This window comes from Acanthopagrus latus, chromosome 6, assembly GCF_904848185.1.
Source record: "Acanthopagrus latus isolate v.2019 chromosome 6, fAcaLat1.1, whole genome shotgun sequence".
Classification (NCBI taxonomy): domain Eukaryota; kingdom Metazoa; phylum Chordata; class Actinopteri; order Spariformes; family Sparidae; genus Acanthopagrus; species Acanthopagrus latus.
Genome location: NC_051044.1, coordinates 30161606 through 30189555, shown reverse-complemented (window position 1 = coordinate 30189555; position 27950 = coordinate 30161606). Strand labels below are relative to the sequence as shown.

At 40.3% G+C, this 27950-nt stretch overlaps 1 protein-coding gene across 1 annotated transcript in view; it reads right to left on the bottom strand.

Annotated features, from left to right (window-relative positions):
* Nucleotides 1-27950, bottom strand: part of fbln2 (fibulin 2) — a 69718-nt gene that overhangs the window by 12964 nt on the left and 28804 nt on the right. Inside the window, exons 3-10 of the mRNA XM_037099679.1 lie at nt 23864-23987; nt 21150-21279; nt 19984-20170; nt 14412-14621; nt 13671-13796; nt 10257-10358; nt 2344-2478; nt 1698-1835 (exon numbers count right to left, since the gene is read on the bottom strand). Coding sequence (XP_036955574.1) covers nt 1698-1835; nt 2344-2478; nt 10257-10358; nt 13671-13796; nt 14412-14621; nt 19984-20170; nt 21150-21279; nt 23864-23987 — 1152 coding nt within the window. The remainder of the gene's footprint in view (nt 1-1697; nt 1836-2343; nt 2479-10256; nt 10359-13670; nt 13797-14411; nt 14622-19983; nt 20171-21149; nt 21280-23863; nt 23988-27950) is intronic.

The window sequence follows — 27950 nt, the reverse complement described above, 5'->3', positions numbered from 1 at the left end:
CTGCTGTCACTCTTTCGCCGCCATCCCTCCCACAACTTCCCCCTGTTCCTCAGCAACCAAATCACGTGGTTTGCCAATAATTTTGTGATTGGTTGGTGTGGTGCCTTTTTCCACCAATAGGAAAGGGAGTAGCACAGGCGTTTTTGCTTGCAAACACTTCCTGCAGACACTTTTGTGAGAGAAGCCCATCTTTATGGTCTCTTCCTGCACCATGCAAACGTGATAGCAATGTTCGCGAAAAGGCGTTGCGGACATTGTTAATCATAAGTCCGGTTTTACTTGGCCTATCAACATGATTTAAAAACTGGTATATAGTTTGAAGCCAACACATACATTGGAACCGAGACTCAGGAAGGCTGTGTCTTGCTGCTAAGCCATTTTAAACTAGTCACATGATTTGGATGGACTGGCGCGTCTGTCGACTCAAGAGGTGGGGCATGGGGGTGAGCTCTGCAGTGATTGGCTCTGGTGCACACATGGATATGGTGCCTATGGTTGACAATGCTAGGGGAATTCGTAATTCATTTATAAAATAATTTATTAACGGTATCATTGTAGTCCAAACAAATCCGACACCCTTAAACCACGCAGCAGCCATGTTGAAAATCTCAGGTCAGTCCGATCCTGATCTGCAGAGATATTTGAGGCACACACACACACACACACACACACACACACACACACACACACACACACACACACACACACACACACACACAGTGATTTCTTGCTGTCATAGAGAGATGAAGCTGTCACACAGCAGTTGAATGCTCCCCCTCCTGGAGCACCCTGCTTACTACCACTGTTGGTGTTGTAATGGCATTTTCAACATAAAACATAAGAAAACAATAAACTATGATATAACATGAAAAGGCTCATGTATCAGAATGAGGCCATTAAATGTTAGTCTTTGATCTGACTCTCTGGTAATACAAAATATTCTGCCATAACACTGTTGAATAAACTAAAAATCCCCTGGGAGAAAACATGAATGCCTTTTGTCCTACTTGGATATGAATATGGGGTAAAGGTGCACTTCAAAATAATAAATGTGGTCAAACTAAGTATTACAAAAACAAACATATGATAAGCCTCACAGGAATGGAAGTAAAAACGGTATTGCTATGAACCACAAAGGTACTGCAAGTTAACACAAAACACAGTGCGAGGGAATGCAAAAGTAATTCTAAAAAAGTCTCACTGTTACAAAAAAGGGGATCCATGAAAAGAACAAGTTTTACCTCTGAAATATTTTTTTTTATATATATATATATGGGGAAAAAATTAAACAACTGAACAAGATTATCCTGACAAAATATATAAAAAAATTAATCAATATTTTTACAGTTTTTACAATAAGTGAATAGGTTTTAAGTTGGACAGCTATTTAATAGTTACCTATCACATGTGAAAGTGTATCAGGTGTGAAGAAAGTTACACAGAAAGTTATCAGCGCAAAATTATCTGTTGATCCCTTTTGGCTTTACAAAGCTTACAATGAGTTTCAGTCCATTGTACAGTTGTCCAACGCAAAACTTTATTGCTTTGCTTTACCCTTACTGTCTCTTAGTGTCACTTGTAACAAGACAAGGAGCTCTGAAACTGTTTGATTTGGCCTGACTCTCTATTTGTTATTTAATGGTCATGTGCTATAAGTTTTCATTAGCCAGCAGACAGCAGCATTGACAGATTCTCACCGATACAGTTGCCATGGGAGTCCTGAGTGAAGCCGCTGATACATTTATTTTTGGGATTACACAGGAAAGAGCCCACTGTGTTCTCACACACAAAACCCAATTCACAGTTATGGGACTGCTGGACACATTCATCAATGTCTGGAAGAAAGAACAGATAAACGTGATAACATATTTAATGAGACATCTTGACAAAATAATCCATACTTAATATTGTAAACAGTTCAAATGTGCAGTAAACTCTCTGAGCTTCAATCTGAGCTGTCAGTATGTTAAAAACCACAGTAGGTGGCACTGTTGCTCAAGCACAGAAAAAAACAAACGCATGCAGCAACCCAAAACTTCAAGCGTTCACTATGTCGGTGTTTAACCTGAAGAAGAATTCTCTTCCCATAAAATATCTCAGGAGCGATGGACAGGAGTGTAAATGAAATATTTGTTTATTTGCGCTGCAAGTCTGTTGTAAATAAATGCTATTGTTGAAGAATTATCCGAAATTGACATTATTGTCTAGCAATAAGGCTGTAGTCTTACTTTCCGTGCTGCGTCGTGCTACATCATCAGCATTTTCTGTGACTACTTTATGTGCTCTGGAGATGGCTGCTGAGTCAATTGGCTTAATGAAACACTTCAGGAACAATGAACTCACCCTGGCAAACACTGTTCCTCAGGTGGTAGCCTGCAGGACAAGTGACATGCTGCTCACATACAAATGAACCCACTGTGTTCACACAGTGCTCTCTGGGCCGACAGCTGTGGGTGTTGGTGGCACACTCGTCCACATCTGTGGGAGAAAAACAAGGGTGACTATGTGTAAAATGACAGGGGGAGAGGCAGCCTCTCGATGACAGACAGGACCTCCATGTAATTGTTCTCTGATTTTCACCATGATGGAGCTCAGTGAGTGGACATCAGCAAAAAAATACCAAAAAACTAACAAATGAAGTCATTTTTACATTGACGAGTTTGAGGCATGTCAGGAAATTATATGTTTTGCATCTGCACGCATGAAAATGTGGGAAGCCGTCATGATAGCCTCAGACTGAAAGTGAAAATTATGTGAAAGTAGTTTTTGAATTCATTCATTGTGGACATTTTTTCTGTTACTATAAAGGAGGAAACAAGTGTCATTGGATGTAATCATGCAAACTCTTTCAGCCTCAAAGCGGAGTTGGCTGACCAGAGGCTGCCACAGTTCACCCTGTACACTGCAGACCTCTCCCAGTCATCACCCCACAGCCATCTACAAATGTTCTCTGACGACTCTGCCATCATCGGCCTCATCAGGGACGGGGACGACAACCTTATTCAGGGCTTCGTAGACTGGTGCCAGTGGAACCACCTCCAGCTCAACGCCGGGAAGACCAAAGAGCTGATGGTGGATTTCCACAGGCACAGACAACCCTGCACACAGGTGAACATCCAGGGAACAGACAGTATCTGGGAGTTCACCTGATCACAGGTGAATGACACTGGACTGACCACACTGCATCGACATATAAAAAAGGTCAGAGCAGACTGTATCTGCTGTGGAAGCTCAGGTCCTTTGGAGTGCAGGGGGACCTCCTGACCTCTTTCTATGACTCTGTGGTGGCATCAGCCATTTTCTATGGAGTAGCCTGCTGGAGCAGCAGCATCTTGGCAGCAGGTAGGAAGAGACCTAATAAACTTATCAGGAAGGCCAGCTCCATCCTGGGATGCCCTGTTGACCCAGTGCAGGTGGTGGGAGAGAGCAGGATGATGGACAAGCTGTCATCGCTGCTGGTCAAGGAGTCCCGCCCCCTGCAGCTCACTGTCACAGCACTGGGCAGCTCCTTTAGCGACAGGCTAATAGACTTGGGGTGTATTAGCTTATCGCTGAAGGAGCTACTCAGTGCTGTGAACCAAAGTGGTCCAAGTGTGTGAGGGAGAGGTATCACAGGTCCTTCCTTCACTGCCATACTGCTTATTACACTGTTTACAGTGTAAAACATTACTTATATACAATGTATATGAGTCTGTTTCTTACTTTTTTATTGTATTGTTTATTCTTTTACTATTATCATTGTTTATTGTCTGTCCTGTAGTTAGTTATTTAGTTACAGGCAACCAACGATACTAATGCTCATGATCACCACTTTATGAAAACATGTTCAAAATGACATAATATGATTGGCAATAGGTAAGGAAAGACTGGCATTCTCAATGGTGTTTCCACAAACAGGAGGTGCTATCAATAAACCATGATGCAGACAGAATGTGTCCTGGAGAGCTGTTTGGCACGCCATATACCATCTTTGGTCAGTGACAGCTTTGTAAATAGAGGGAATACAAGTAAAATGTAAAACATCAGGTTTTTTTTTTGCTAGCTATGCATGTTTGTATGAAATAAAAACAGTTGCAAACCCTTGAATCTTTATCAGTCAGACAGCACAGCAGCCAGTAAACAGGCACTGTTGATTTATGACACTCATGGGCTCATGGTGTGACAGTGGATCGTTGCTCTGTTGTGGCTCATCTTTATCAAACTGCTGCATTCCCTTATCTCGCATAGCAGTACATGACTGATAAGCTGGATGCGCTGATAGCATTGGACTAGAATTATTGTGTATGTCTGTGTTTTTGTGTGCAGGGGTGTGACAGTCATCCAGATGTGAAGATCACCCCAAAATATGTTGCATTCCGCAGGGAACCTGACAAAAGGGCTTTTACAAATCTGCATGACGGAGCCTGGGCTGAAAAACAAAAGGCAGAAACAGGGGGAATACACTGTTGTGTGTTGCCTATGTATCTGTTGGCAGTCCATTGCTGAAATGCCTCTCTCAACTTTTAAAGATTTTGCTACAGGGAATTTGGATGCCTTACAACAACTTCCAACAGAGAACATGGGGAGGAAAAACACTGATCTGAGTTTTTACAGGGTGTGTGAGGAACATCCTGCAGCTCTTTTTTACCTCTGAAAACTAAACAAGCATTACCTCTCACAGAACACAACATGTCTTTTGTATTATATGAAGCCTCTGTGGATCTGCAGCAAACACATTCTTCTTACTCATTAAAATGAACAATTTCTTCATTTGACATTGTGTAACACTCTGGAGAGTCTGTAGGATACATGCTCAACATGCAGTGGTGACATACTCTTGTTTTTGGGGCCCTTTCCCGGTTTACTCCCCAAGTGAGAGACATCTGTTGTCTCCGTTGTAGGGAGGATATTTCCAGGGGCAAACCACACTAAGGGCTAAATCTGCCTGGTCCTTTGGGCCCTGCTTTCTGTCAAGCCTAGTAATGAACGGGGCTGTTTCCAAATTTTGCGTCTTGCCAGTGGTGGAGAAAGTCGCCTTCTCCCTCCACTCTGGTGGACAGCATTATTTCCAGTGCGTCATTCAAAAAGGAGAAAAAAGAGAAAAAAGAAGTGCCTATTGCCTCAAGGTCCCTACATTCCATGAATGGCCCCCAAGAGTAGGCACATTACACAGTTGTGAGGAGTGAAATGATCCAATATAGGGTGGAAACAAAGAGTCTATTTTTTGAAAAATACAAATGCTCAGTCGAACAGAGAAGAGATAGCAGTTTTAGAAGAATTCCTTCAAGAGAACAGAAAACATTTATAAGACCCTGCAGAGAATCACCAAATCTGTGTGTACATTCACAAGAGGAAATGAATGCACACCAAACCTGATTCTGATTTATAAACTTGGTGCCCAACAGTACACAATTTCCTTTTATACATCCAATATCAACCAGGAAATGTGCACACATTTTTCAGCCCCTTATCCTCATTCCCCATCTACAGGGACTTTGAGTTGCTCCACATCTGCATTCAACCATAAATGGCCAATGCAAAGCGCCTTGCGAACATTTCCCCTAATGCATGCAAATGAACCACTGATCAATACAGTAAATCACTGTTACAACTGAGAGGAAGACGAAGATTTTTTTTTTTTTTTGACACAAAAAAATCAATGTGTTTGTGGGTGAGATGGAGGTTATAAAACACAAAAAAATAAATGAATTATTTATTTCAAGTTGCTCTTGTCCTTGACTGTAACTGCAATTGTTCCACTTACCAAAATGATTAGGGGTCTCCCCCAACCTGTGATTTCATCTGAAAATGGAAGTTTGATAAGAGAACACTATTTGTTTAATATGTTCTGTTATGGTGAACTGGGCCTGCATGATGATTAGGGCTCATAAAGAGGACATGGAGGGTATCATTAATAACTAATACAGTGCATATGAGCAGGAGATTTAGATGCACCAGGTGACGTTCTGAAGAAGGCAGTGTGTGTGGCAGCCATCACTCTGTGTTTTCCATTGTGAAAACTGATTTGAATGTTTATGATAACATAGATCATTAATAACTTTTAATTTTAAGTGAAATCAAGTGTGAGATGCATCATTATGTGTAGAATATTGTCATTAACATTTAATGTGCACAATCTGGCTCCTATTCACTACCTCACCATCACTGTCACCAATTCCCCTTGCCTGTAAAAAGTACAATCGAATGGGTCAATGTTTCTGTAAATGTACACACATTTGCCCGACAAGTATTTTTTAATAAATTCTATTTTATCCTTAGAGAGAGGCGTAAACACATTTTAAGCACTTTTTTTGGGCCCCAGAGGAGGCTGTACACCGGGAGACATCTGAGATGCAGTACCATTAGGCATAGAAGCAAACACAAACCCTCTTGCTCTTGCACACTGGACCCCACAATGAGGTTTTTTGAACAGTTTAAGCTGAGGTCAGCCTTGGCTTTGTTGCATATTTGGTTTGAGACAGGATGATTGGCTGGTTGAACATCTTCAAGAAACTGAAACACATCCAGTTGCCTGTGATATAGCACTCACAAGCTCATATTGTAAGTTGTTCAATATTCTGGGCCCAAAATACCTTCTATTGCAGATATGTTTACTCTACAACCCAGGCAGGTCTCTCAGAACTGTTATCAGACTTTTCTTAAAAGTGTCCATATTTTCACTTAAAAAAAGTTTTTATATAAATTGCAGAAAATACAAAGAAAATGTTATAATTTTTGCCTATTTTGGCCACAGGCGGTCATATTGACTACACAGATTTTGCTGCAGTGTAACTGATATGTGTTTGCATGCAGGGAGATGCATTTAGTAGCTAGGCAACTACCATTGTCTCTCATCAGAAAACAACCACTTTCATTGGAGACGGATAAGCCAGAACTGTTCATGGCCGATGCAGGTCAGATGTTGCCCTGCACTGAATCTTTGAGGTACGCAAATTAAAAAAAAAAAAAAAGAAGTGCCTGTGTGTGTATGTACATGACTGCCTGTGTGTGTGTGTGTGTGTGAGTGTGAGGAGGATATTAATACATGCACCTATATTCACTTCTTAAAAGATATCTGAACAAAATAAATGCATTACTCTCCCTATATTGTTATCCATCATGAGGTATTATACAGTTTGGAATGCACAATTTAGACGAATGCAAAACAAACAGTTTGGTCCTTTAACTAAAGCTATAAACCACTATGATATACGGTATGAATGTGCATTGCGTGTGTGTGTGTGTGTGTGCATATGATCTTTGTGTGTGTCTGCTCTTGTGTGTGTGCCTGGGAAACTTGGAATATGAATTCATAGCCTGACGATAAGCAAAAATAATGCTGAAGCACTGATTAACTGTCTGTGTATGAAGCCACCCTGTGCTGGATCCTTGCTTACTCACACACAAATTACAATGGGGACAACTGTTTGTTTAAATCTTACTTTCATTCACATTTATGTGCAGTTAAAAATCTCAGATCAATTAAAAAGAGAGAGGAGCAGCTTTAGTTAGCCTGCAAGCCTGTGAATCACACAGTCATGATGTTGAATTAATCACATCGGGATTCGGATTGAAGTGCTTACATTTGCTAAACAAATGTCAGATTACTCTATGCAGTCATCATAGCTTTACTCTAGCACGGCAGGTTGACATATCCACACTAACCTGTCCTCAAGTGTATTTCAGAGTCTGCTGACATCTCCATCAAATCCCCCAATATCATCCTGTCCCGCTATTTGCCTTGGTTCATTCCATACCAAACAGACAGTTGCCCACCCACAGCTTCATGTGTGGAAACAGTTTTGGAGAGAACTCCCCTCACTGAATGGAATGATAGGAGGGAAAACACTAACTCTTAAGGACTGCTCATGCTTTTAGAAGTCTTATCTCATCTGCTGACAGAATTTAGGCAGCAATTGATCTTAGAAAAGCATTCATACAAGCAAATTATTTCCATGTTATTTTGCCTCACTTTTTACCCTTCCTATATCTTATACACTTAAGAGTACACGTGGTATAAAATAGTGTGTACAAACACAACTAGCTGGTGTATGTAGTCTACGTTCACACCACCGTGATCAAATCATGTGACTTGATTTAAGATGACATAGCGGCAAGAATCAATCACTTATACCATTGAAGGCAGTCCAAGGAGACCACACACACTGTTTTAACTACTTTTTAAATTCATTTTGAGTCTTACACGCTACAGTGCTGTGTTGTAGGGTGTCTGCTGATGTTGCATAACTTTTGGGGTGAGATGTGGAGCATGTTAAGACGCTTAAAACACAGTGTAAAGTTCTGACCCTATGCTGTTAGCTGTCAGTGCTAACTCTCCATTCACAGAGCCCTGTAATGGTTGGTGGCGTCTTCGGTTCTGGCAAGTCAAGGGTAGTTTGAGCAATGAAGCTGCATGATTAATCGACCAAAGTTCTCCTTTAAGCGAAGTAGTATACGAGCAAGAAAGTCTGCATAAGCAGGACATCTGAGTTTACATTATTCCAGGAGACCGCTGTTCATTTTAACATATTAAGGCAGTAAACTGACTTCAGGCACATAATTTAACTATATAATGTATGTGTGTAACATAGAAATGTTTCGAACGAAACTGCCAGTGTAAGGTTAGGGTCTGGTACGCCTGTTGCTGGTTCGCTGCAACAATCATGTTGTTTTGTAAATAGCACTTATGTCATTTTGGCAGCCGTTGGCAATCGACCTCTTCAGCTGGGTGGATGGTCAGGTTAAACAAGCAGAGAACTTTGATCCAGGAGATAGCTGTTCATGTCCAGTGTGAAGCCAAAAGTAAATATTGAGATATTCTAATTTACTAATGTAATAAAATGACGTCAGGCATATCATTTATCCCCTGTTATGTACATAACATAGGAATGTTTTGAACCAAACTGCCAGTGTAATATGAAGGTTCAGTTTCCCTGGTGCTGGCTGTGGGCTAAACGGTATTAACAATAACTGCTCAACTATTCAAAAAATTCAATATCACTATCATATTAATAATACTGTTTAAATAATCTAGCACCCTTTTGCTCTGTTATTGTAGGAGGCAGTAATGTATATTAACAGTGGTTGTCAACTGCCATACAATAGAAAACGAAAAAGAAAAAGCTTCAGTATCAGTTGTAAGCTAACTATCTGGTGTGTGGCTGCTACTCAATGATTTAATAATGCTGTGCAAAATCATGAGGATGGACAGTTATGGTTACGTGGATTCTCTCTCCACCTCCCCAGAACTTCCATACATATTACGATAACACTGAATTCTTCTGGGCACATTAATCATCTAGTGAAAATCTGATATCATGAAAGCCCTAAAACACACTGTAGTTTATTCTGATCCAGCATAAACTGTCCTACTTCAAGAAATACTTTTGAACCCAATGTATATCAATCTGCAGCAGAAAATAGTCCTCAATAAATTCACTATTTTTTCCTGTTTTAGTTAAATTTGCAAAAACTACAGCTCTCAGCTGTTTGAGAAAAATACAACACTTTTATTTATTCTTTTTTTTAAAATAAAGTGATATATAGTATTTGTGCCCTATGATTCATGGGAACAAACTGGCTCGAGAGCTACAGACGCAGTAGGGAAGGTGGAAACAATCAAAAGTTTATATGGTCTGAGAAAAGTACTTGAATATATCTGTACAGGAAATATGTTTTTGGTTTATAATAAATAGATATGATACAATCAGTTCTTCACACATTTGCAAATACCAGGCAGCACAAAATGTATTATTGATATTTTACCTGCAACAAACTGCAGTTCCGACATTCACCTGTAATAGGTGTCACTGTAAAGCTGCCACACAGAGCTTTATAAAAGAAGGTAGCAAAGGACACAGATAATATGTGTAGTATTTGTTTTTGCAGCTACAGCTGCCACAGAGTAATTGGCTATGGTTGACTAATGCTCTAGGCAACAGCCTCCCCCACCAGGAAATGGGAGCCCAATCAGTCGATGTATTGTTTAGTATCACAAGACCTGCATTTCCTCCTTCATGAGTGACTGCATTCAATTAAAAAGTGTCCTAGACTCTGGACAAACTGCTCCATTGCACTTGTGTTCTGCTGTCAAGGCTATATGTGTTTGTTGTTGTTCATTTATATTGCAGTGAGTGCCATTGTTGATTGTGTTGGGTTGTTTGTAACCTTGTGCAAATCCAGCTTGAGGGAGAAAGCTTACAGGATAAAAACAAGCATTGTGAATTGCTCCAATTACTGCCAACAGTAGCACATCAAGAAGGAGCGGCAGCTTTTACCTTCACACATATGTCCATCTGTCATCAGTGAGAACCCTGGGAAGCAGGAACAGCGGGCGCTGCCTGCCACTGTTGTACACTGCTGACTGCAAAGACCATTTCCTGCAAGATGCAAAAATATGAGCAGCATGATCACAATCATCTCAGGACTCCACAAAGCTACACATCCAGAATAGTCAATTACTCATGATATTTTAAATTCCTCATCCTTTTGTTGTTTCTCTGCTGTCCTGCTAATTCATTGCCCTGTTATCACACCCTCACACTGATCATCCCTCCCCACAGGAGGGAGCCTCTCCTGAGCCATCACATTCAACACAAAAGAATAAATTCTCTCTATTTAACAACTCAATAACCCTGTTACAAAAAAAAGGCATGGGCCAGGAACTGTTTCCTCACAACCACCAACACATTCACGGCTAAAGCTCTGTGGTCATTGAGTGTTGGAAGGCAACTCCATACATTGATCATGAGTGTTATAACCAATCAGAGACACTTTGAAAGAGCAGGGGATTTATTGGAGTCTGGAGTACAGACTTGAGCAGCTTGAGAGTTTGCACTGCTGAGTTGATCAGGATTCAGCTCATGTGGCTGCAGCAACTGCAGCAATTATGACTGAACAATTCATCAGTGAACAGGCAAAGCAGATAACTAGGTAACTGTCCCACTTTTTACTACTAAGGGAGTTATTTGCCATAGCTCAGTCAGATGGGACATGAACACTAAATGTCAGCCCCTCTAAGCTCGACCTTCCAGGGTTGTTTCAATAAAGCAGAAGTGATGTGCACAGCAGCTGTATCCGGCCTACTGGGCTCTCTGCTGGAAACATCAGCCACTGCTGGTAGACGTCACCATAAAACCTGTAACCCAATACACATCAAAACAACCAATCAACCTTAGCCAAGGGAGGAATCAACAACAATGAGTCTCATAGCAGGAAGTGTTACCTCAAAATCTACAAATCGTGTTTCATATTCCTACAATAACGTATAAAGGAAAACCCGGATCCCTGCTCCAAACTACCTTTAAGCCAGGGATGCCCAAAATGTTTCCTTCAGAGGCAGGGCCTAAGAAGGCGCTTAAAGTGTCTGAGGGCCAATTTTATTGCAGGTTTCGGGGTTATCTCCTTAAATTTTAGTTTGTCTGGATGAAGTGTATTTGTCATATCATGTATTCTGGTGCATTTTAACAGTTGCTATGATCTGGCTATAATAGCATGAGAAAAAATATTGATAGGCCTAAATTGTCCAATTCAATAGGGCAAGTGCACCATATTTTTATGTATTAAAAAGTTAAATTAGTAGTAGTATGCAAATTGATTAAATGACAAATTTAAAATTGCTTGAATGAAAAATAAAAAATGGTTGCAAATTGAAATGCAAGGAACTTAAAAAAAGCTCTAAGCTATTCAGTTTAAGTCATGACTGCAATATACTGTATCAACTAATATGATGCAATGACTGAGCTCCCTCCCTCTCTCTAGATGAACATCAGACAACCAGGTTATGCAGGAGGATATGGACACTGGCGGTCACCCACGCAGGCACTTGGGTAACCTTGATCTCCCTCCCGCTTGTCCAGTGGACTACCAGGGCCACAAAAATCTCTGTCAGAGTAACTGACATGTTAATATTACCTAACAGTATATTCAGTATGTGTCTTGGTGCCCTGGTAAACACACCACTACAAATGGCTACTGAGCTGCAGTGTCCCTCGGCTTGTTCGGGATAGCCAGCAGGCTGAGTATTGGAGCGGTGGCGGGGCAGCCCGCTGGTAGCCCGCCTGTATGCTCCACGGAGACACAAATCAGTGAAGAGCTGCTCTGGAGAATGAGCGACCCGGGAGGATGCGCAGATGACCAGAGAAGAGGTTGAAGAAAATGGTGTGTTTACCTGTAAAACTACAGCCCATGAGGTACAGGAAACAGTCATTACCAGATCTACTGCATGTGAGTTAACAGTTATAGTCCAGCATAGAACATGCAACTAACAAAGCACTAATCAGAGGTGGAGTAGTGCAGGTCTTATGAGAAGATCATACGGATCCATAATAATGCATCAGTCTGTCTGTCAGTCTGCTTCTGTGCAAGGTAGCAGTGAAAATGTGGTGTGGCGTTTCATTAAATTGTTCTCTCCATTAGCAAGTGGAATGGATTTAATAGCTAATGAAGCACAGATGCAGTGCTGTGAAAAGTGCCCCAAGGGAATAGACTGACACATTTTTAACATAGGTAAAGTTGGGGGACAAGGTTTAAACAAACCATGTGGTACAGGTTTAATGGGGCACAACTGTAAAGCTCTGTTAAGACGCAAAATGGTACTCGGCTCCGAAGATCCTTTGATTGTCCAGTGTGGTGTAAAATAATGAATAATAGGGATCCTACATATTTGAAGAACAACCAACAAATAATACTGCATAAACAACGATTTATGTTATAATGTTTTTAAATTATAACATCTATTTTTTTTGTAATTGAAACATCAGGCTGGCCAAATCAGACTGTATGGCTGACGAGACCATGATCTGCTTCAGACAGCTTGTAATGCAGTGTTGGTTAATCGGCACAAAGCCCTCATCGTTAACAAATAAGGCCAGACCTTTAAAAACACTTTCATGTATAAAATCACACATTAGTTGTCCTTTAATCAGGGGTTTAACAGTGAGGGGAAAGTGTAACTCAGTACCCTGAGCCTTGACAGAGGGAGGGTTACCATCTGTAATTTTAAAGTTTTGCATCATTAGCACCATAAATGTTCTTCAGACATGTTCTTAGAACATCATCTTGCTAATGGTGACAGTTGAGGTCAATTTTTCTATATAAATGCAGCTGAATATGTAAAATGGTTAAAATGACAATCAGTGTGTAAAATCCTTCTCCCATTTTTTTGTGGCTGAGGACATCAGCTGCCATTAAAGACTGTATATATCAAAATCTTTCTGTGACACGATCATATTAAAGCACACGTCCACTGTGCCATATGCTGCACAAGCTGAATAAGTGATAAATGATAGACGATAGATTCAGAGTTAGAAGTTGGATGTTAATTTTCAGAAGCACTTTAGTGGATGTTCTACATAGCAAAGGACTGCTGTTTTGCTCAAACTTGGCAGAAATTATTTTGCAGATAATGATTAATAATATGAAAACAGTTAACTCTGAAGATTTTGAGCAACAACATTTGGATTTGCAACTACAGTGAAGTTAATTTCACACACAATATGGTCTTAATTATCATTCATTGACTTTTATCATATATAAACCTGCACCTGGAAAATTAAATATAATCAAATTTGTGTTGTTAAATATGAATACACAGATGCTGCAAATGTGTGTTTATCATTCAGGGGTGAATGACTGTCCTGACTTCTGGTGACGGTAGTGATATATAATTTGTGGAGTAATAAAGGCATTACCTGTACAGGGCTTGAGGCGTGCAGGGCTGGTGGTGGTTGTACTGGTTGTCGTGGTGGCAGCAGTCGTTTGTGTTGGGACCAAAGTGCGACTGTCTCCTTTGACTCTGCTGTCCTCCTCAGGACTCACTGCACATTGGAAACACAACAGAAACCATGTTAATTCATGAAACACCATGCTGGATGTTGTAGAGCAGCGAGAGTTCTGTGAATAAATCATCTCCCATTTGATGTTTTGGGTAATTTTAATGACCCTGTTTAAATGGCTCACACTCAAGTATGATGGTAAATCTGTTGTTGCTCTAACCGGTGCATAATCATAGTAAAATGACAATAAATACAAATAAGCTGTGATTCCTTTATGTAACACTTGAATGAAAGTTAGAGGAGAGGAGTGGGTGTGTGTATGTTGTTTTAAAAAACCAGGGGATGCTGTGAATGTTAACACATTTTGACATGTTATGTGCCTCATGCAGACTTGGGTTGAATCATTGATACTCGTCGTGCAGCTGTTCTGTTTTCATTGGCTTCTTACTGCATTAATGATAACTTTGTTAAGATGTTGATAACCAATATTTGGGATGTTGACATGCCACATTATCATGTTTAACAGTTAAGTGAGCTGGGCTCTTTAATCATTGAGCTTACCTGGTTCATTTTTTAGTCAATTTCCTAAGTGTACAACAAACACCATATGACTTATATCAGAGAGTTCATGTGTGAGTCCATGGTGAGTTTGAGTACCTGGTGCACAGGATTGTCCATCCTGCTGCAGGATGTAGCCCTGGTGGCAGCCACAGCGATAGGAGCCCCGGATGTTAGTGCATGTATGCTGGCACAGCTGGCCCAAATAAAGCTGACACTCATCCACATCGTAATGCTCTTCCACCGCATTGACAGCTTCATTTGTGGCACTGATGGAGAAGGCCTCCTTGGGGAACTTGCTGTCTGATACTGGAAGGAATGAAAAAAAAGAGGAGTGGGTGTGTGTATGTGTGTGTGTGTGTGTGTGTTGGGGGGCTTAGATACAGCACCAGATTGCCTGTATAATTTATCCTACTGACTTGAAGACACGAAGCACCATCTGCTCCTTGGTTAAAGTTACACTGAGAGCTTAAGTGATGTTTTTATCCACATTCCTTAATTACAACCATTACAAGAAACCACCAGAAACAAGTGCCAATGTCAAGGCCTTGACTCTGCGGACACAGGACACTAATGTGAGAGTGAAGTGCTTGAAACATAAATGCACAAAATCTTCAGCATTTTTATAGTGCAGCTAGGCTGAGTACACAGGGAGGTAGTATTTAGTGGAAAGAGAAAGACACTTACAGAAAATTTGTTTTTAGCCTGCTGTTTCTATAACTGCACATATCACACTATCTAACTAACTATCTCTATGACAGCTATTCACATGGTGTCTACCCTGTGTATTGTACACTTTATTTAACCTGTGCATTACATTGCCTCACAAAACATGTTTTAATCAATCTTACAAGAAACCAGAAAATGAAAGGAAGCTTTGCTTCAATGTTGCCAGATGTATGATAATAATCATATTTGTACGCTAAATAATACTATTTTGTGATGGTTGCATTACTCTTGGTCTCATGATAGCAAAGTATGGATCCTATGTCTCATGTGACCAGCCAATCATACTTGGTTTAGGCAATTATTTAATGATTAACCTGATTCACAGGCATGGTTGTTATTCTCCTCCCGCTGCCCAACACGCATTTGTGACTTGCAGGAGGAGCCTGAACTTCACTAAAGTTTGCTGTGCTCAAGTCAAGTTGTTTAGGTTGTACCAGTAAGCCCGGTTAATTTATACAGGCATACGTGTTCTGTAAAACTACACATTTATGCGTATTTGTTCTCATAGTTATGCCACAAGTACAGTAATGTTCCCCAAAATAAGCTTATTTTAAGCCTAGCAATTCCAACAGCGTAAGTCTGTAAAGTGGATTTCTTGCTGTTGAAGTGGTGCTTGTGATTTTAACAGGTGGTATTATTTCATTAGTAACCTTTCCAAAAGCAAAGTTACAACAGCAGGAGTCCAGCTTATTGTGGCTTCTGTACCACTGAGCAACATTCATTGGAATGAGCGAGGCTTCTCCTCCAATGCTATATCCAGATTTTCCCTTAATAGATCCATTTGTAGGAGTGTATCAGAGAGAGGCTAAGAGTAACTGACTGTTTCACCTAGCTTTCCATTCCTTTAGCACATTATCACATGTGTAATCTTAATGTTTGCAAGACCCTATTATAGCCTTTTTAGTTGAAAACTAATCTGCTAGTAAAACGGCCATTGTAGATGGAGTTCTTATCCATTTTTCCAGTTTTACTGTTAGCATTAGCAAAAGTTAGCTAGCTACAGTCTGCCAGTGACAGTGACCATTTCAGGTGACAAACTCTGTTACACACCAGAAATGTGAAGCTGGTCATACTTTTCTTTGTGAAAATCATCGATCCATCATTATGAATTAAATAAATAAATAAGTAATTTTGAATTATAAACTGCAATGTTAAAATGGGAAATTTAATAGACCTAGTAATAGTAATTAGTGAATGCACTGAAATTAATAAAAAAATGAAAAAAATATGGTGCTTTGGATGTCTGGTGACAAGAATTATTTACAGCACAGACTCAGTCTACTGCATTAGCCACAGAACTTGTCACAAAGCAAGGCAGCCAACATTGCTGACATTCCAGTCATCCAAATGATCGTTCAATGGCCAGATCAGGCATCACAGCTGCCCTCAAACTGAATTTGGAATTTCAGCTTGGCAATAAAATTAGTTGGGAGGGTATCTGAAGGAGATGGACTGAAATTATAATGGTCATAACTGATACAGCAAAAGCTGAAATATCCTGACTTGTAGTTTCTGGTCTAGGTTGAGCTAAACAAAATGCATCTCAACTCATCTGCATTTGTCATCAGACCTTCTCTGACTGGTTACACAAATGTCTTTTAAACTTGATGACCATAGTTTGCAGGACAAAGTTTCTCTAATAAACTTGTAGGCTCTGCGGCCACGATGCCGCAGGATATTATACAACCATGACTAGTAAACTAATCTACGTGTGCCAAATTGGTGGAGTGCTTCTTTAACATGTAAAATATCTACCCAGAATTAGAAAGACTTACACAAGATTTTTCAAGTGGGTTTGCTGTTATTCGGAATGTTGCCTGATCTATACTGCAGCAAAACCAAACAGCACCGTGAATGAACATGGCAGTTCATTATAGACACACATACATCACGAGATGATGGGTTGTGGCTTTCAGTTAATATTTCTCACAGTCATTACCTGGAGTTTGAATGCAAGGCAATTAAATATCCTATTTTAATTAAAAGGCAGAGAGTCAAAGACTGAAAACATATTCCCTATGGAAATAATTACAGTGCATCTCATCCATAAAACACTCACAAAGTAAAGGCATCCTTCATGGATCCGGTATGTGCCTGAGCAAGTTACACGCATACACACACACACACACACACACACACACACACACACAGACACACACACACACACACACACACAGACACACAGACACACACACACATAGACACACACACACACACACACACACACACACACACACACACACACACACACACACACACACGCTAACTGAGAGCTGGAAAAGTTTTTGCAGCTCCTAAAACTTTCACTGCTTTCAGCAGGTTAATTGATTCCCACTTCAGAGTGACATCATTCAAATTTCCCCTTTAAAACTGAAGGAAATGAGCTGCAGTCGATGGTTAGAACAGAGCCTATTAAGGGGAGGGATTAAGAGGAACTCCTCTGATGTTGTGAATGAAAAAACAGGCTGAGTGAAGGAGTGAGGAGACTGACCTTACCTCACCATCATACTCGGACTATTTAAGGGAAGCTATTTAAGGTCCTATTTAAGGAAAACCACAAAAGCTGACTAATAATGAAAAACACTATTCCATGCTCTGTTTCCAGTCCCAATATGAGCTAAAAAGCTGAACCAAGGTCCTCCTAATGAAAGATTTGGGGAAAGGCATTCTCTTGTGTGTTTATACAAGGGATTTAATGCTGTAATTGCAGAGGAGAATACAAAAAAATATCATACTAACAAGTGCGGTGCCATATCTAATCTTAAGTCTTATATGACCCATCACACTTCTGATCTCATTAACGAAAGCCATGCATATCCATTCCCATGGAGCTTACAGCTGCAAACAAGACATACAGGTCTTATTCCGAGGCCAGCACACTGAACAGAAGCGAATCAACTGGTTCAACCATGTTTTATTATTGATACGTAGATACATATGTGTATTGGAATGTTTTTGCATTGACGCATGTTCATCCTGAACCTCATATGTTTGAGAACTCATTGATGTAAATGTCACTGACATTAGGTACTTGATGGATCAGAGAGAGAGGAAAACGTTGCTGGCACAAGTAAAAGACAGCAGCCTAAGCTTCCATCTGGTCCTGATTCATCACAGCTTGCATTCATCTTTCCCCATTACGATTTCTGGAACTCCTGACCAATCAACAGTGAGCATCTGTCTTTTAGAACATCACACTCAACCCATACCCTACCACTGACACAAACATCAATGATTACAAAATAGCGATGGTCCAACATGGAACAATTCCACATTCCAGTGCAGTGCAAAGATTGCTGAAGGTAGTTACAATAAATACTTTTTTGAGACGGAGCTGCTGAGGAGGCAGAATTCACCAACTGTTGTGTTCATGTTTTTTCACACACACAGCTAGTTAGCTTGAGCTAACTTAGCTCGAGCTAACTAGCTGTGTGTGTGTGAAAAAAAACATGCTCTAGTTTCCTTACAGGAAAAGTTGAAATATGAAGCCATTATCTAATCACCACAATGCTGATGGAAAACCACATGAAACACTGACAACCAAACCAACTACATGAAATTGCCAAAAAGACATTATTTGCACCCATTTGCAAGCTATTCACTGTAGCTGCTAAGCTAATGAGCAAATGAGCTATATGGAGGGTTAGGAGTTAGGCTTGGTGTTAAGCTTTTTTAAGTTACCATGTACTTCAGTTGTCTATGAGAATGCTGCACACTGTTTTTCCTTGAATGTCCAGACATTTTTTTGTGGACAACAACTTCAGCATGACTGAATTAAACATTTTGCATTAACCTTTACTGTAAGGCTCCCATATCATGTCTCCCAAGCTGGGGTTAGGAGAGTGTGGTTGTCACGTCACAAAATCACAGAAGTCCTGACAGTTTGTCTGAATATTTTCTATGTGCTACCTCTGTCGATTTAGCATTTTGGTTCACATTTCACAATATTTTTCATAATGCCTAGACTTGCTTTTTAATCAAAGAAGGAATGGAAATCTTACATTCTATAACATGGGACCTTTACCAGCAGCATCATAGTACATAGCCAACAGTTGAAACATGTTTGTGTTCCAAAGTCTGTCTACACACTAACTCTTAGCAGGATCCGGGTTTGCGGTACATTCACACACAAAATTGTTCACTTTTTCATAAAAGCATGACACTTTGGAAACTTGTACAGTTTGGGGCCCTGGGCATTTTCAGAGATGGAGCAATTGCCAAAATGCCATGTGGCGGACAAGACAGCCATTTCACTTTCCGCTATAATTGCATTATGTATTCTGCATCATCATCTCCTGGACAAAACATGGAAACATAGAAAAGGTGTTATCATAATTCAGTCATTGTGGAAAGTAAAAGGGCCATGTGGTGTTTTTGCAATGGCTCAATCTGTGAAAATGTTACAGGACCCAAACTGAACAAGTTTAACAAATTTCATGCTTTTCTGAAGAAGTGAGCTATTTTTTCGCATATCATCCGCACTAGTACAAAAATTAAGACATTATTCACAACTGCAACACATAAATTAAAAACTGTCAACTGTAGTTTGTCAGCTTGGAAAACAGAATATCAAATCTTTCACATTTTATCTTGTTTTCTCTCTCTCTACTCAAAATATGGATCAATAAAATACTGGAACAATCTGTATAGGCAAGGGAAAAAAGGTATTAGAATACTTATACTTATGAAGATGCAAGCATGATTGGATACTCCATATGTCCATTAAACTAACCATCAATTCTATACATTTTCGTTAGCAAAGATGCCAGGCATTTCTTTTTTCATTCTAACCAAAGCGGCTTTTACTCCAACGGGTATTTGAAAGTTTGAGTTTGAGTTTTAGTACATTCAATAAACCCTAACTGTAAATGCTTGATGAATGTGCTCTCCATGTTGAAAGCTCCATAGCAGTGAAAGATGCTGTGCAGTGGGTGACAGATACCTTTTCTGGGCAAAGAGGTTGGTCTGGGCATTTGCATCCTCCTCAGAGGGATCTGGCTTGGACTGTCCTCTTCTTCACAACAGGTCAGGAAGATGTGACCACAAGGGTAGCCAAGGTACTGGTGGGCATCGCAACGACGTCTTTCACTGCGCACCCATAAGCCAAGGGCACAGCAGCTGCAGCACACCTGCTCATCCAGACAAAACAGCAGAGCCAATTAGCAGTGTGTCACTGGGGTGCCCTCCACATGTCTAATCACCACCCCTCTTTATGGCCCTCCACCACAGATGAGGGGTAGAAAAAGGCGAGCAGGCTAGTTTATACCTGTGAACACATCGCAAAGGATTTCAGCTGCTGCCTCAAGTTGAACCACATGTCATGCTAAGAAAACCAGACTTTCACCTTTTTTTTAATACTTTCCTCTCAAACAATGACCTGGCATAATAGTTTGGCTCAGCTGCCTCAGCACATGAGCACTTGGCTCAAGGGCCAAACCACTGGGTTTCCTCTTGGAGAGTAAGGCAATGCTATTTGAGCTGACTCTGAGCAGTGGCATGAGTCCCATTTCCATATGGAAGCATTCACAGGTCTGAAGGGTCGGCACAGAAATGGGAGACTCTGGCAGGTCATCAGTAACAGATTTCAAGCTGTTTGCCAATAAACACAAATAAACTGTCTATGAAACCTGAAACTGAAACTTCACTTGGGCCAAAACAGCAATGCATTCCAGAGGATGTTTAAACATTTTCAAGACTAAATATACTGGCAAACTCCATTTTCACTTTGTTATTGTGGCAGTAACAAAGGATTCACAGTACTCACCCACTACCTATGGTTAAAACTGTATACACTCTTCAGTTTTTTCACTTTGAAACATTAGAAATGGTGAGTCATACCCTACATGACTCACACAAACAGTCTGGTATCTATTCTAGATGAAGGTGGAATCAATTCAGTGTTTGTTTTATAGAGGAAGTGTTGGCTAGAAAATGTGTGCACCATCCATCCGTGACATCATGTCTTTCAGTCATGACTCAACCATTTCCCTCTTGTTTCTCGTCCCTTCCGTTGCATGCAATCTAATAAAGATCATCTGTGGTGGATGCCGTCACCTTTGAAAACAACATTTTTGCAAGAGCTCCCATTGAGGTGAGACAGAAGAGTACCTGGTAGGAGTTATCCGTGCACTGCTGCTCCTCGTCCACTTCACAAGTGCCCCCTCCTCTGGCTGAGATCATGCCTGATTCACATTGGCTGTCCTTCACAGAACTGAGGCAGCATTGTCTTGCTGCCACACTGACATAGACACATGTACATGCATAAATATCTATACACTAACCTGAATGAAATTCATGTTGACACAATAATGCACACAGAACAGTTAAAAGCTATTTAGTCCCATGAACAGACCTCACTGGTAGACTTAAATTCAAAAGGGGGAGCCAAACAACCAGTGTGTTCTAAGAGCAAGACAGACAACAGGAAAACATGAAGTGGCAGAGGAGAAACTCTGTTTGGTGGTGACTGAAGCGAAGAGAAAGAGATCTAAGGGTAAAGGTAAGTGAAGTTGAGTATCTCTGTAATTAAATTTCAATCTGTAATAACATTTCATTATGCATCTATCTATCTATTTTTATTTGACTAATTGGTTTAATGTTTTATGTCACAGCCATGAACCAGCAATAATTTAAAATGTATTTATTTCCACGAGTTGAATGGATGTAATTTGTTAGGGTATGGCTGATCTGTTGTTAGTGATATAATGTCCGACTTAGAATGCTTTTAATGTTCTAATACACCTTCTAAAAGTTTAATGAACATCACATCAGTGCAATCTGAAATAGTGTCTGGTCTCATGTTCAGAATGACAAACAGAAGAACAGAGAGAGTTCAGTCCAGTAACCCTTGATTACATTTTGTTTTTGATAGCTATTAGAATATTTTGCTGACTAATGCTATTTGTATGTCATTTGCACATTTCCTATATACTGTCTATTTAAGCAGCTGTACAACACATTCTTGTCATGTTTCTGGTTACCCACTCTTTATCATCATGTTGAGGCTAGTCTATGTAAAATGGCAGTGTCCAGCATACAGTTGTTTACCAAAATCAAATTCTTTACTATCATGCAGTTTAGTTTACTCAAACAATGTTTATTAGTATGTCCAAAACCTTGGTGTGAAACCACTAGTATGTGAGCTGAATACTGTCTACAAGAAAGTTTTACAGCAGGCTTTCTTTGGTTCCCAAAACAATTTTATATAAGAAGCACTGAGCACACTCGATAGAAGCATTGCTATCACAGTAAGTATATTTACATACGATCCATTTCAATTTAATTCAATACTTCAATATAAAAGGACATGTGTGCTCATATTTACAGCATATACAGTATTTTATATGCAGTAAGTATATTTACATACGATCCATTTCAATTTAATTCAATACTTCAATATAAAAGGACATGTGTGCTCATATTTACAGCATATACAGTATTTTATATGCTAAGGAAACAAAACTATAACTGTTGACTTCACATAAGCAACCCAATCTGCTGCTGTAGCGTCAACAATGAGCAACTACAGCAAGCACAATTGGTCAAAATACAATCTTAAAATTCCTAATTGGTTCAAAATACAGCCACGACTAGTGGAGATGTTGCGTGTCAGGAGACATACATAAACATTTCAACATTTTCTATTATATCTATCATTATAGCACAGTTGATGAGCAGGAACAGCTACATGTATAAGTTCACTTCACAAAGTATTGTATTTTCCAGATTTAAATGCAGTATAGCAAGATGCTACTGAAATAAAAGGACTGACTGACATGTCATCTGCATTGTTACTGGAAATATGACTCATGATATGTTGTCTCTAGATATAAATGATTTAACTGGTTAGACTTGAAATTACTTTTATTGTTACTACAAAGGAGTTAAAGTACTGAAATATTTGGGTACCTGTATCAAATTCTAGGCAAAGTTATCCAGAACCGGAAGTTCAAATGTGATAGTAAAGTTTCCATTGCCTGCCATGTATGTCCACCATGTTTGTGATCATGAATGGAAATTGTCTCACAGATAGTTTAGCCGGATGAAGTAAATCAGTGCTGGTTGATTTGATGACCTATCATTATTGGTTGAAATGGCACAAGCATTTTAATAAGAAAGCCCCTGACAAAGTAGTGTCCACTTGGGTTAGCAAACATAGCAACTGATGCGTTTAGGGCAAATGACAAACTGTTGGCAAAGAGGAGTAGACAACAACAACCATGCTCTCCACGTCACATTCAGTGCGTGCATGCATCCTTGCAACCCTCAAAACTTTGAAAACTTTATAGATACACAGTAAAAACAAAATGCTGGAGATACTGAACTGATGCTTGCAGTAATTTCTACAATGATAGAGTGATAATATGGTAATTTAACATTGCACCAGCATGAAGTTAGGGGCCTTGTAAGAGGTAGATTAAAAATAGGAAAGACATGGAGATATCTTGACTTTTAGCAACTAGCATGAATGCTGCCCCTGAAACCTGGATCCTACACCTCCAATAGTTTTTCACAAATAAATCTGAGCATCTTTCATTAGACCTTTGCTGCTCAAAAGACACAGATCTTCCCAACTCTACTCTGCAAAAACTTCCCTGAAGAGATCACTTCAAAGCCACAGATGACTACAACTGTTCTTGATGTTCATGTATTGAAATTGTAATATGCCGTTGATTGGAATTTTAAGTGAACATACATAAATACTTGAATTGTGGCTGTTTGGCTCCGACCAGTCATGTTTCGTCCAACCAATGTCATTACCTCTTCCTCCGAAACAGCTTTCAAAAGGTATAAAAACAATATGATGCTTGGGGCCAACTCACCTGCATATGGAGTGCTTGTCAGAATTGAACAGTGACATGTGGTTGCAGTGATGATTTTCTGTGGCCCATTTCTGGCCAGCAGCACAGCAGCTTTGCAGAAGGTCTTCAGCAGAACTCCCTGGACCTGCAGCACACAGACATACAGGTATGCATACATCAGCACACAGAAGACTGTATATGAATATATATATATATATATATATATATATATATATGTATATATATATATAATATATATATATATATATATATATATATATATATATATACATATATATATATATATATATATATGTATATATATGTATATATATATATAATATAAACAATCCTGTAACAAATGATCTGTGTCTGCAAAGGAATACTGTATGGTATGTCTAAAGTGCGGTGAAAACAGTCAGACAGACACATATGGTAGACTGCACAGGATTTCCAAGGCGCCTGTAAGCTTTCTACAGCTGACTGAAGAGGTGCAGTCATATTACCAGAATGTAGTAAGAAATAGTTTTCATAAGTAAAGCACAGATCAGTGTGTGAAGTGTATGACAGAGGGCAAAAGAGTCAGCATTTACGGCGGTCACAAGTCACAATGGAGCAGCAAGGTGAAAGGTAGACAGACGCAGTCTTCAGTCCTTTATAAGTACAAAACTCTCCTGGCTGAATCAGTTCAGGACTAAGGGCCCTATTTAAACTATCTGCAGTGCTTGGTCTAAAGCCTCCTCTGAGTATCACCTCTCCCATCAATAATTCTCTCTGCATATAAGAAATTACACTGATATTTAACTAAGGAGGAGTGTCCCACTGGGTCGGCATGGATCTCAGTCAATGGATAAAAAGGATTATTCTGATCAATAGCGGATCCGAGTGGGGGACATATTGTCACAATTCTGCTGTGGCAGTCTGGTTGTTTTTGCTCTGCTTGTGTTTTCCCCCAGTCTGCCTTTCCCCCTCACCTGCTCCTTCCCTCTGTGTGTGTGTGTGTGTGTGTGTGTGTGTGCAGAGTGGCGCACCTGCTTCTCATCAACTCATCACCCTCCAGCTATACACCCTGGTCTCTCCAGAGCTTCAGTGCCAGATTATGCTGTCCCTTACGGTGACTACACTGTGACCACACCACGTATATAGAATTTTCTCGAGACTCAGAGTATTCTATGTTCCTGTGTTTTGCTCCTCTGCTAATGCTCTAGCGCTTCTCCACTCTGTTACCTGCTCGCCAGCCCTTCTGTGTTCCTCTACACTGGCTCCTGGAAACCCTGCCTGCCCACCTCCCGGCCTGCCTATCTGCCAGTCTGGTCATCTCGCCCACATTACCAACTGAACGCACCATTGCTAGTAAGCCTTTTGCTTTCTGAAGTTCTGTCTCCAGCCTCTGCATTTGGGTCTACTAAAAAGCTCAAACGTAACACATGTCTTTGATGAGGAAACTATTAATGACATCACCTTCAGCAATCAACCTGCAGGCAGTGACTGAGAGTCTGTTGAGAGTCTTGCAGTAGTGGCTATGTGAGACTGTACTCAACAAAAGCTGTGTTTTGAGCTAAATGCCAAGTTGAACTAACATGCTCACTAACAATGTTAACATGCTGGTGTTTAGTAGGCTTAAAGGGGCTCTACAGGGCTGCCAAGTCTTGCTCCAGCCAAGGACAAGATAATCTAGCAAACAAAGCTAATGGTTATCTATCGATGTAAAAAGTGCTAAACGGTACACTGTTAACAATGTATACCAAGCAAGTCGTGTAGTATTTCAGCTGAGGTATGGAGGAAAAAGACTGAGTTAACCAAGCATAACCTGTATATAGACAGAACTGTTAATGACATCAGCTAGCAACATGCCATCGTTGGTCGCTATGGCTCATTTTCTACACTTGCAACTAGGAAGAAAAATCAAAGTGAAAGTGAGCAGTAAAGCTCCAACTTCATTTTTTAAAATTTTTTATAAGGGATTTATAACAGTGACCAACGACAGCTAATGTTAGTTAAGGAATGGAGGTTAGCGGAGCCCAGGTGTGAATGGTTGTTAAGCTGTCTGGGGAGAGAACTCAGTACAGCATTGTAGGTGGGTGATAAGTAATGTCTTAGGCCACCTTCTCTGTTCAAAGACAGTCCAGTTTGATATAGATGGATTCTTTACTCCTCTTTCAAACCATCTGTTCACATTGCTGAATGATTGTTCCCCTTCAGTTGTAAGTGGACAGCAGAGCCTCGACCTGAGGAGTTGGCCCTCCTGTGTTGTGCCATTCATTTAGAGTCATTAGAGGCTGTTTTGTCTCATCAGGTTACAAATCTGTGCAGTTCTGCTACACTGAACAGCATAAACTACACTGTTACATGCCGCATGCTCAAAAAAACCTGCTGAAAGCATAACATGGCAAACTCAAGTCCAATAAGCAACAACAGATGGGCATATTGACCTGAATGTAACAATCCTCAGTAATACTAACACAACCAGTTCTGTGGATTTGTTGGCTCTGAAAGCGTATTGTTGAGGGTTAAGACTGGCAGGGATGTTTACTTTGATGTGCTGGAGAGCCAGCTTCTTGAAGCACCTCATCAGGATGGGGCTGAGTCACACTCAGGTGTGGAGTAGACTGCAGAGCTGAGTCTTTGTTGAGGAGATCAAAGCGATAATAAAATGTGCTCAGCTCATCCGGCAGCATGGCCTCACACATGATGGGGGTGTTTCTGTTTTTGTAGCCTGTGAAATTTTGAATAGCCTGCCACATGTCTTTAATGCTGTTGGCGTTGGGGTCCCTCTCCAGTGTCTGCTGATGTCTCTTCTCTTTGGCTCGTCGATGCCAACTTTAAAGGAGAACTTTGGTCCATTTAATCATGCAGCTTCATTGCTCAAGCTACCCTTGACTTGCTTGTACCTAAGACGCGAACTCATTTGGTCCAACCATTACAGGGCTCTGTGAATGGAGAGTTAGCATTGACAGCTAACAGCATAGGGTCAGAACTTTACACTGTGTTTTAAGTTTCTTAACATGCTCAACATCTCACCCCAAAAGTTATGCAACATCAGCAGACGCCTTACAACGCAGCATTATAGTGTGTATGACTCAAAATGAATAAAAAAGTCATTAAAACAGTGTGTTTTGTGCAAGTGGCCACATACCAGTTTGCTGACATCCGTGTCCTCCGGTAGCTAGACTGAACTAGTCAATCCATCAAGCGTGTGCTCAACCGGCTTAACAGGTTATTGTAAGGCTCATGGCTCATGACAGGCTGTAACATGGACATGTACATTATGAACAGAAAAATGAAAATGCTGGAATACGTTTCTGTCTCCGCCAGTGAGGGAGTAAGCACATGCTCGACAGATAGACGGATACACAGATTTTTAACATTTACAGAAATGACTCTTTAACCCTTGGGAGTCTATGTTCACACCAGCGTGATCAAATCATGTGACTTGATTTAAGATGATGAAGCAGCGAGAATCAATCACTCATACCATTGAAGGCAGTCCAAGGAGACCACACACACTGTTTTAACTAGTTTTTTATTCATTTTGAGTCTTACACGCTACAGTGCTGTGTTGTAAGGTGTTCGGACCCTATGCTGTTAGCTGTCAATGCTAACGCTCCATTCATGGAGCCCTGTAATGGCTGGACCAAATGTGTTTGCGTCTTCGGTATTGGCAAGTCAAGGGTAGCTTGAGCAATGAAGCTGAACCACTATTTGTGTACACATACTTTCCTCTGGTGGAGATCTGGAGGTGCTGGTGGAATTTAAGTTCTGAGGTTTGTTTGATTAAATTAACCAGCAACTATGACAATCCCATCTGGTTGTTTAGTCATGTTCCAGCTGATGACATCATACAATTCCTGCAGTGCATTTTTTTTTAGTTTGCACTGAGTGGAATGAACACAGTAACAATAAAAAAAACAAACACTGACGAATTCTCTGGGCAGATAATATGGATGTCTTAGCATCAGAAGTTCAACATCTGGTGAACCCAGTCTATCCACTTTAACTGCATTTGAGCACCAAGTAGACAGTCCTCTCCCTCCGACCATAGTCCTGTCTCCTGTGGGCTGAACCAGGTTCAGGTATAACCATGTCTCTGTGAATCTGTGCACACTGC